This window comes from Crocodylus porosus, unplaced genomic scaffold, assembly GCF_001723895.1.
Source record: "Crocodylus porosus isolate Cpor-Errol unplaced genomic scaffold, CroPor_comp1, whole genome shotgun sequence".
Classification (NCBI taxonomy): domain Eukaryota; kingdom Metazoa; phylum Chordata; order Crocodylia; family Crocodylidae; genus Crocodylus; species Crocodylus porosus.
The window spans coordinates 9,355,863-9,366,885 of record NW_017728907.1 but is presented as its reverse complement, the minus strand read 5'-3'; the positions used below and the strand labels follow the sequence as shown (position 1 = coordinate 9,366,885).

General features: G+C 39.3%; 1 protein-coding gene across 1 annotated transcript in view; it reads right to left on the bottom strand.

Annotated features, from left to right (window-relative positions):
* Positions 1–390: 390 nt before the first annotated feature.
* Positions 391–11,023, bottom strand: part of UCHL5 (ubiquitin C-terminal hydrolase L5) — a 38,876-nt gene continuing 28,243 nt past the window's right edge. The window contains exons 4-11 of the mRNA XM_019530710.1: positions 10,693–10,818; positions 10,545–10,606; positions 10,331–10,461; positions 6,705–6,768; positions 6,084–6,186; positions 4,476–4,589; positions 3,943–4,041; positions 391–1,091 (exon numbers count right to left, since the gene is read on the bottom strand). Of these exons, the coding sequence (XP_019386255.1) occupies positions 1,047–1,091; positions 3,943–4,041; positions 4,476–4,589; positions 6,084–6,186; positions 6,705–6,768; positions 10,331–10,461; positions 10,545–10,606; positions 10,693–10,818 (744 nt within the window). The 3' untranslated portion in view covers positions 391–1,046. The remainder of the gene's footprint in view (positions 1,092–3,942; positions 4,042–4,475; positions 4,590–6,083; positions 6,187–6,704; positions 6,769–10,330; positions 10,462–10,544; positions 10,607–10,692; positions 10,819–11,023) is intronic.

The following is an 11,023-nucleotide window of genomic DNA, read 5'->3' as shown; positions in this document are numbered from 1 at the left end:
CAAGGTGCCATGGTTGGGAATCACTGATCTAGTTCATTCTCCTACTCAAGGCAGGATTATCCCTAACAAAAATTATCTGAGTCAAGTGTCTGTTTAACCTGCTCTTAAATCTGTTTCCCAAGATTTGTGTCTGCATCAAAACCATTAAAAAAAATCTGGTATTTTCAAGTCTTCTATGAATTTTGTTTTTGATGGGAAAAGTCTGTCAAAGTATGGGTTTAAAAAGTTAAAATTAACAGACTATGAAATAAATAATATTTATAATGCCTCTTCAGAAATACTGTGAATTTCATTATGTCAAACTTGCAATGCTCCATTCAAGCAGCCAATACTTCCTATGCCAAAAGTTGTTACATTGTCCTATAATAAAGCTGCAAAATACGACTTGAAGAAAGTTTGCCAAAATAAAAATGGGAATATTTATTATCTTTTCTACTAAAGCAATGCAGATCTTTTGAGATTATACATTGGTCTTTGCAAATGTTTCCACAGCTTAATTCATAATTTTCAACTCTATAAAAAAAGAAAAAAAATCAGACAATGTTCATAAAAACCAAAAACACAGGGGAAGTCGCTGAACAGACAGAGGCTATTATAACTGTTAGTGGTGATGAGCAGAGAAAGCTCAACCGTTATTTTGAATTGCTGACACACTATGTCTCATTATATACTCAAGTCCTTACCATGGGACAAGATATTGAAAATATTTTGTTAAAAAAAATTAGAAGGTATGAATACATTATTTTGCACATTTTTAGGTCTATAACACTGGCAGTTCTATTTCCCAAGAAGCCATGAGAAATCAGATGCAACTGTCAAATAATGAAGTTTGATCAAGAGAATATAGACATTATTTAGTAGATACACATGCACATGATGCAAGGGAAGAAGTATTTATAGACCCATGAATACAGTACAAGACAAACTGTTACAACTGTCAAACGTGCGTTGGACATATTTGAAGTTTATGAAAAGCCTCGCAGTCTTATTTGTTGTCCTGAAAACAGTATAAGCACATTGTTTTATGTATTTTTCCAAAATTATCTTCACTTGGCCTCCTGAGCTTTCTTGGCATTCTGTTTTTCTTTTGCCTAGAAGGCAAAGACAGAAACCAAATTAAAGTGGAGTGAGAATACATCCTGTAATTTTTCTGTAACTCAAAATAAATTCACAAATCATGCAATATAATATCCAATATACATCGTGCCAGAACTTCTAAAACAAGATTTAGATGCTTGAATGCCCTAATACTACTCAGAAGCAGATACAAGGCTTTAAAAAAAAAAAAAACCATGTTGAAGCTTAAATTTATTGACCAAAAAGGACATTAAGCGACCCATTTACTTTTCACTGATAGATATAATCTTAGATGTTTGTATTTCTGTTCTCATTTCACCAGCTTAGACAATGTGCCTAACAGATTTTTTTATTGCTTTGGAATTTGTCTTCTCATGTTGCTTATTGCCCATCTGAAAATCATAATTCTTTGCGTAAATATTCATAAATGGATCCCCAAGTCATTGGAAATGCTTTACAAAGATGTTTCTGAGGAACACAAGGGACCAACAGCAGATTGGAAATGGTCTAGGATAAAATTGGGGACAGGAACTCCAGACTGACTGTAAAGGGTGCAAGAAAGGGTTTGCAGATGAAAGGGTGAAGGCAGGCAAAGGTGGGCTCTTTATGTTGTCATATTGCCACATACCTGCCTAAAGCATCCAACAGCCACTCAGAAAGCGATCTGTATGACTTAGTTGTGCTTTTCCATCCTTTTAACTATAGCATGGTGGACAATAGGTATCTGCTACAAGACTTTAGCAGGCTTGGTAACCCTTCACTTGCAGTGAGGGCAATCCTGGTCAACATCAATATACCCGACTTCTCAGACTTCTCCTAAAAAACTAAATCTTTATTTCTAGACAATTTAAAATTCATTCTTATAAGCAGATTATGGAAGATATTACTATAGCAAGTTACTATTGTCTTGCACTGATACCAGTTCTAGGGTTACTATTATCTCTGGTGAAAAGGATAAGAAACCTTTGGGAGGCAAGGAAGACTGCAATGTGGCTGCCAAAATTCTGATTTACCTGTTAACAGTGATCTGGTAAAAATTAACAGTGAGGAGCGTGTTCAGTTGCTGGGACAGTATGGGGATTGGCTCCTATGGACTATTCCCCAGTAAACTGAAAAATACCATGGCAGCATATGACAGGAGATACGGCTAGGCTATCTTACATTAGGTCGGTGGTAGTGAAATTATGATGGAGCCTTATAAAAAGAGAACTGCCTGATCTTTCTATGGCATCACTTGTTAATGTCAGCCAAGAGGTCTCAAGTAAAAAAAGAACGCACATCCTTCCTTTAGAAGGAATCAACCTAATGAGGGACTGATTCCTTCTAAAGGCAGTACCAGTACACATGGTACTCTTAGAATCATGGTGGTTGCTAATGCAAGTCTAGATTTCCCCCATATCATATATATACACTAGTATCATACTATGATGATCCATGTTGGCTTTGGTGCCATGTCTTTACTTTAGGCCCCAATCTTGTGCTGTGCATCTGCTGAAAGGCGTGTCCATTGATGTTTCCTTCAATACTTGTTGAATTTTGATAATCATTTCATCTGGGTTTGAAGTACTTTCCCAGACTACTCCAGGAAGAAGAGCCTAAGTCCCAGAACTTGAATTCTTCAAGAGAAGACTGACACACTGTACATCCATTAGCTATAAGATTCTCACCCAAGCAAGGTCATCTGCTATACCCATTTGGTATTGGATCAGGCAGCTGCAAGAAAAACAGAACCTGAAGCCCAAAGGTTTAGGGTTCAACATGAGGTGGGGGGGGAGGGGTGATGAACTGCCCTGTATAAAAGGTATGATAGAAACTAGCCCACGTTGTTGAATGGGGTAAAGCAAGTTTCCTCTAAAGGATGTAACACAGGAAACTGGTATGCTCTACAGTTTAAAAAGTTTAACCCAACAGTAAAGAATAGCAAGCTGGACACTGTCCTGGTATGCTCTACAGTTTAAAAAGTTTAACCCAACAGTAAAGAATAGCACGCTGGACACTGTCTCATTTTACCATACTGCAGGTTCCTAAATGCCGACCCATAATGTAATAAGAATCCCAATCAGGTCACTGCTTTAGCGGTTTTATATTCCTACCAGGGTGACAATGGCCAGGTTACACACTTTGCTTGAATATGCTTCAATTTAAACCTGAACAATGAATTAGGGTCAATAGCTGGGTCAACAGCTGGAAGCAGGAAAAAGCAATGAACTGGCATATGCAGAAGCAGGAAACAACAAATGAAAGGAACAGAAATCTGTGTGCTGTATTGTATAAATTCTTCTGTGTATGCATTGCCACCTAGTGTTCTCAGCTAGACCTAACAACTGGGCATAGCAATCTGAATCCGATTTTCAGATCTGCTAGTCAAAGTTATAAGCCTTTAATATACAACTTTTAGAACGTTGGGAATGTAGAAGTCCTACTCAAACTTCATCAGACACTTCTGACAGCACGTAACAGGGCTGCCAATGCACAATATGGATATAAGAAATTTTAAGTACTTTTCAGGAAAAAAATGGATTGTGTTTCAGAGTTAAAGTCATTTGACAAATCCAGCGTTTTGTATTCTTTTCCCTCGGACTCGACATATTACTGTCTCAGGATTAATGTGCATAGCTAAGACATTCTGGCAGAAGGTGCCTGGGGCCTCAGTACATTAATGTCCATCTCCTAGATGTGTAATTACAACTAGAGGGAAAGATAGTCCATAATTAGCCAGCAATTTAACTGTATGTAGCATTGTAGCTTGCAATTCTAATTTAATTTATCTAATTTAAAAATGCAGCTATATGTCTATTCAAACAGCAAGTATAAAAAATTATGTATGCAGAATTATTTCTTAAAAAGAATTATGAAAATACTCACCTTCTCTACTAGTGGTATTAACTGTTGGTGTTCTGCTAAAGTCTTTAATAATTCCATGATGAAAGGCAAGTAATTATGTTTTCTTCTAATATTTTCAATCTGAAAATTAAAATTGCAGGCATTAATAGAAATGCTGTGTTGCAAAACCTGCTAGGTAGAAAAGGTTTAAATGAAGAATTCCCAAAAAATTGACTGTATTCTGTGCAGATATATTACAAAAGGTTTCTAGTCAAATGTCACCTTTGAAGGTACACCTCATTAGTTAAAACAAATAATCATCATTATCCTCCATTTTATACTTCACAGAGATTAAAGATTTAAAAACAAAAACATAGTGGTTACTTAACTCATCCTTCAGTTTTCCAAGCATTCCCTGGAGAAAAAGAATATCCCTGTAGATGGCAAGAAAGACTGGAGACTGATAAAAACCCTTTTAAATTCTCCAGCTCTAATGTGAAAACCACACATCCTACTGGCTTTTTACTATGATCCTTCTAACCATTTTAATCTGAGAAGAAAAAAACTCCACATACCTTGTATCGTTTTAACTTTTGGTTCTCTTCATCAATTAGCATCTGGTATTTTGCAACTTCTGACTGAACAGAACTCAGCATATTACTACTCTGGTCTGTATCCATGGGCTCCTCCTTCAACAAAAAGGTCAAATATGCCACAGATGAGGTTAGGATATTTTAGAATCTCTTTGAAGTCTCTGGCTTGATTCATGGCTGTACAACTTCTGAGTGGCCAGGGGGCCAAATACTGTGCTGACCCTCTTCCTCTCTCCCTCTCCAGGGAATGAGCTCCCTGAGCCCCTGCAGGCCATGCTGCCCCATCCCTAAGGACAAGACAAGAAGCAGAACCTGGAGCCCAAAGGGAGCCTGGAGAGACCCGTGACAGCAGCAGTAGGAGCAGTGGTCAAGTGGGAGTTCATGGGCTGGGTGTTAACTCTTCACAAGCTGCATATGACTTGCCAATTGGAAAGCCCTGCCTTACTTGCTTTTTCAGTTTTGATGCAGTTTTAGCGATAAACAGAAGTAACCAAAGACAAGAAAGATATGTTAGAAATTTATGCCTGCTGGTTGCAGCTGGGGACTGGATGCAGATAAACCAACTGAAACTGTATCCAGCCAAGACAGAAGTGATGGTGGCTGACCTCAGGAGAGGGTAGGGAGGGAAAGAGCCAGAACAACCATCACTGATGGGGTTCAGTCTCCCGTTGCACACAAGTTCACAACCTAAGTCCTCTGCTGCACTTGGACCTGCACAAATTCTATCGTTCAGGTCAGGTCCCCTTGCTGAAAACATGTAGGAGGGCATTCTCACCAGTTGCTTCCCAGTTCCTCCCTCTTGAAGCCCACCAGAGGCCCAAGCCTAGACAACTTCCAGAAGCACTTTAAGATCTTATTTGGGCAGACATTTATCAAACAAAGCTAGGTAGAGATAGAGATATTGTTCAGGGAGGGAGTGGATCTGTCCAACGTTGTCCTTTAATTCTCCTTTTAGTTGTTTTGTTGTCTTATAAAAATAAGTATTCTGTTTCTCTTGTTAAGTCATCCTAAGCCTTGTTGGGAAGGGTGGCTTGTAAACTGAATAAATAAAGTCTCTAGGCATACCATATAAAATCAGCAACACAGCATAGTGCAAAGCCATTTAGACCCAGCTTGCATATCAGAAGCAGTACAGTTGCCAAGGCCATGCCCGGAGGGTGAGGGGGGAGACTGCCCCAGGCACCATGGCCAGTGCTGTACAGGCCCTGCCACACCCCTCCCCTCACCACGGCTACATTAGGCACATAAATTAGTTGGATTGGAATGCTGTACTAATGCAGCCACAGTGCTTCCAGTATCCAAGCTAGCTTGTTCAGAGCTATTTTGGGTATCATTACATGGGACTATATTGTTTTGTGTAGATACATACATTCACTCTTGTACTTTTGCTTTTTAGAGTCACTCAATTGGGGAAGTGCTTTCAGGAAGGGGTGGAAGGATACAGGGAAAGGAAAAGAGAAATGATTGGCAGGGTTTAGAATATAAATGGATAGTGGTAAGATAAACATTAGCCTATTTAAGAAGTTCTACAGCATCACCAATCTTTGCAATATTTATAACTACTGCATTAATTTAACTACCATGGCCTACCTCTGCAAGTTGCCGCTGTAATTCTGCTATCTTCTGTTCATATATCATTTTTCTGTCCGACACAATGGCCATTAGGTTAAACCTTATCTCACCTTCACTATATCTAAAAGGAGAATATGCGTTTCAAAATTACAGATGTACAAAATTACAAAGCTCAGAAACATTACTTATCTGTCCCCTCCCACCCAACCAAGTTCCCTTCATCAAAGATCTCACCACTTAAATCACATAACAGATAATTATGCTGAGATACACAAATGCAAAAATGGGAAATAGCCCAACATTACCTTTTGTCAGCAGTTGTGCCAAAGTTTATCTTCTCAAATGGGATTATATATTAATTTATTTACTTACACAATTTAGCCGTTAGGCAACTGCTTTTCCAAACAGAAGTGTTTTAGAGGTGAAGACTCCTTTTGGAAGAACCCCATAACTAACATGGCCAACACGGTTTCTACCAATAACTTCTTCCAACATTTCTGAAAATGTTATTTGTGGTCAGGAGTTGAAATTAAGAAAATTGATGGGCATACAAACGTAGCACAAAAAATGACAACAGTGTCTTTACAATTAGAAAGCTAGTTTTTTGTGTGTGGTTTTTTTGAAGTCATGATTGCTTACTTTTGTATTCGTTTCTCTATGACAGGTCTTACAGCACTGATCCAGTCATCTTGATTGCATGCACCTAGGTAAAATATATGAAAAGACAAAAAAAATCAGCATCACCACAAAATGTAACATTATTTCAAGTTATTCAGGCCCCTAAGATATTCACCTGCAGGTAGTACCAGAATATATTTTTCTGGAGAATAACAAAAGCTCAACTGTTCAAAGTGACATTTTTACAGACAGATAAGAAGGCTACATCTTTTTAAATATAAGAAGATAAGCATCAGTACTTGTTATTAATTTTTAAAGTTTTGAGTAATATTTTTACATTGTATTGTGGAATGCAACTGAGATGAAGAAGATTTTTTAAAAGGGGAGAAAAAGTTCTAACACTAAAAAAGCACAAGTCTTTTTGCATGTGAGGTATACATCCGGTTTTACAAATGGGGAAAGTAATCAAAAATAAGCATACAGAAATTTCTCTGGCAATTCCTTCTCAGTAATTCTCACTCTTGCGAAATTAAAATAGTATTTCCTGCTTTTCAATGATTAAGTTTGAACAAAACGCCAATATTTGTAACGTGCTTTGAAGATGATATAATATGTGGATATTATATTTATCCATGTGAGCTAGGCCTTTTCTTCATCTCAAAGAGGCAGAAAACATGGCAGAGAAGTTAAATATCTCATGAAAAGTCAGAAAAAGTCAGTCACAGGTTTGAAGGCATCCTAATCTTTATGGTTTAAAAATGCCTCTGGAGTACAAGAAGGGAATGAAATTAATAACTTCAATAGAACAAGATTTTTATTTAATCTACTCTTTGGGAGAAATTGGTGCCGATTCAAAGGCGAGTGCCACCTCTCCTTTGAATCAGCACCAATTTCTCCCAAAGAGTAGATTAAATAAAAATCTTGTTCTATTGAAGTCTGTAAGGTGCCCTGTGACTGAGAGCAGAAACGGCTTGGGAGAAACCCCTAGTGGCGGGAAGGGGAAGCGCAGCTGCCAGTCACCAGGACTGTGCAGGTGCTGGTTGCTCTAGCAACCAGGGAAACCTAGAGCCAGGAAGGGGCGGAGCTTAGCCTTTCTTAAGCCCAGGCAGAAGGCCAGGAGGGCAGTTCCCCTCCGGCGGCCAAGGGAGGAGGAACTCAGCCAGAACAAAGGGGAAAACTCTGACGGTCGGAACATCCCCTGGTTCCTGTTGGGAGTTAATGCGCTCTCTCTCTCTGGTAGGGAGAGATTCGTATTCTGACCAGAACAGTCCAGCTTTTATGTTGTACTCCTTTGCTATTGAGATAAGCTGAACAACTATTACATGTATACACCTGGACTCTGTAGTTTGATCTATGACAGAGGTACTCAACCCCTGGTCTATGGGTCAAATGTGGCATGCACATGCAGCCCACAGGGTTCCCCATGGACCAGGACATTTGGCAGCCAGGGGAGTGGTGGCAATCAATACGGTCACACTCCCCCACTGCCAAATTCTCAAACCCTGAGTCCCTTACAGCAGGTTGGGGCCAGGTCGCACCCCCACCCCCACTCCCGAATGATGCCAGGCCACACCCCTTTCCCTAGGAAGGATGGGGCTGGCCCATGCCCCCTTTTCCCATAGGGTTGGCTCAGCTCAAGCGCCATTCCCCCTTGTGGCGCTGAGCTATGTCCCTTCTTCCTCCATTGGGCTGAGCCATGGGTCCCCACCCCCTAAGCGCGACTGAGGTTGGGAGGCCTGGCCATGGCCCCCTATGGTACTAAGTTTAGGTTGGGGCATACCCCTTCCCCTTGCAGGGCTGGGCCATGACACCTCACTCTCCCCTGCAGACCCTGCCCCATGCTGGATCAGAACCATCAGTTCATTCTGGCCCACAAATAGCTTAGGCACTGCCCATCCAAAGGTTGAGCACCACTGATCTACAACAACAGAAATTTATGCTGACAGAGAAGTCTCTGTGCTTCAGGTGAGACAACCAAGTTTGACTGCAAAATGAAGGAGTCATGTTTGTAAGTTTTGTTTTAAAAAAAATTATATATGAACATACAGATCCTTCAGAATAAAATGTGTGCTTTTACTGAAACTTTAACATTTCATTTTTCTGCCTTAATGAAATTTGAGGGATCACGTGACATAAGGGAAACCAGGAGCAGCTCTTGATCTCCAGAGGTTCCCAACTGCACAAGAAAATGCTCACTGGCTGTTCACCATGCTTACTCACAACTCTCCTAGTCAGAGAGGAAAAGAGAGAGGTGGGGGGAGGGCAGGGAGGAAATAGAACACTTAGGGCACTTTTACACATGCTCCAGGGGCAATGGTTTAATTAGAGTAGCTCTGAGAGCCACTCTAATTAAAGCGCCTCCACATCTTCTGTATCAGCATCCCCGCACTTGAAAATGGTGTTGCGGGTGCTTGGACTAAAGCTTGTTCAACAAGCTTTTAGTTCAGGTGCCTCCACCGCCATTTTTAAACATGGGGATGCTGATACACTAGAGGCTGGTGAAGTGCAGCAACTGCCACACTTTGCAGGCACGATTAATTGAGTCTGCTCTGACACACTGGAATTCCAGTGTCAAAGCAGCCTCTATGCTGCTGTATAGGTGCCCTTAGGGATACTGGAGGACAGCTGAAGCATACAGATACTTCAGGAAGCACTTCAAAAATGTTTCTCCTTTTTATGAAAGCATTTTTGAAGCATGTCAGGCATGTATGTCTGCACACTCACTATTTGGAGCACTTCAAAGTTATTTGGAGTATTTCAAAGAGTATATCCATTCATCCAGGGCCAAAATGGTAATCAAGAACTTATTTTATGATACTTTATATTTAGTACTTGTCTTCCCACAGAGAAAGCTGAAGGAGAATGTCATTGCAGCTCCCAAAAAAATAATTCTTTGTGGACCAAATATTTTAAATTTCTTAACAGGCTGAACCCAATGATCTCATGAGGTCCCTTCCAGCTTCTAAATATTACCAGTCCTAAAATATTTGGTCCACAAAGAATTATTTTTCCAGGAGCTGTACTGATTTTCTCCTTCAGTTTCCTCTGTGGGAAGACAATTACTAAATATAAACTACTACCATACATTACTAATACCTGTGAACCAGTTGGAAAAAAAAAAAAAGATGGGAACATGATAAGAATGTGTGCATATATTTTATGCATCATAAGAAAACATATGATAGGATAACTTATGACCCAGAAAAACTTGGAATCCTTGATAAAATTATTAGGCTGACTACTGCAGTTGTGATTCAAAACAATATAAGAAAAGGGAATGAAGTGCCCCACTCAATGTCAATATGGGATTAGGGCAGGGAGATGCAGTACCATGGAAAAAAGTACCATGACTATGAAAAAGTTGGAGAGCATTCTTAAGAAAGGAAAATGTAAATAGCTTCCCCAAAGTTTTGGGATATGCTGATAATCTGTTTACTTTATCATGTCTTCTGTCTCTCTCATTAAGAATCCCTGGAAGCCTGAAGAAAATATTAGAAAACATTGGGATTTAAGATCAAAGATAAAACCGGAGCACAAGATACTTTTTTATGGCCACTAGTTGGATAACAAATTTGTTACCACAAAATTAGTGCTAAATTACAAGTTGGTCAGATATGTAAGTCAGGATCAGTGAAATAAAACATTACCTAAATCAATTGGCCCTTCCCTAAGTCCATCTAGCTCATACAACCTTCCGTTAACAGGAACATAGCTTACGAAGTGAAATGCATCTTCTTCTTTTGCTGAAGACTTTGCATCAAACTCAAACATCTGTTGTCTGTAAACATAAGTAAAAGATAAAGCTGAAAAAAAGTGTGCACAGAATCCAGAAATTATTAATGTGTTTTTTTTAATTACTACCTGGCGAAACTGTTGTGAACCTGCCGAATCACTTCAGAGTTGCTTAGTGCCAAACCCTTCATCTTTAACATAAAAGTAATAAAAAATAAAAATGTAAGTCAAACATTTAAGTCAGAATAGTGGAAATCCAAAAATTAATTTTACTTACCGCTGCATCAAAACTTTGTGAAAATTCTTTAAATTCTGATAGTGTCTCTCCCAGATGGATATCTTGATGGGTACAATTTAATAGCACACTTACTATGGCTTGAGTAGCACAAGCATTATTTATAACCTGGCAGGGGAAAAAAAATATAGAAATTGAACACTAGTTCGGTACTGGGGACATTCACTCACTGTAAAAAATGAAACTGGGCCAACTCATCCTTTATAACCCCTTATTTTCTTGAGCTATATTGTTCTGACTAAAATCGCAGATGTTTCAATCTTAAAGTAGTACCTCATTAAAGAGAGAGAGAGAGAGAGAGAGAGAGAGAGAG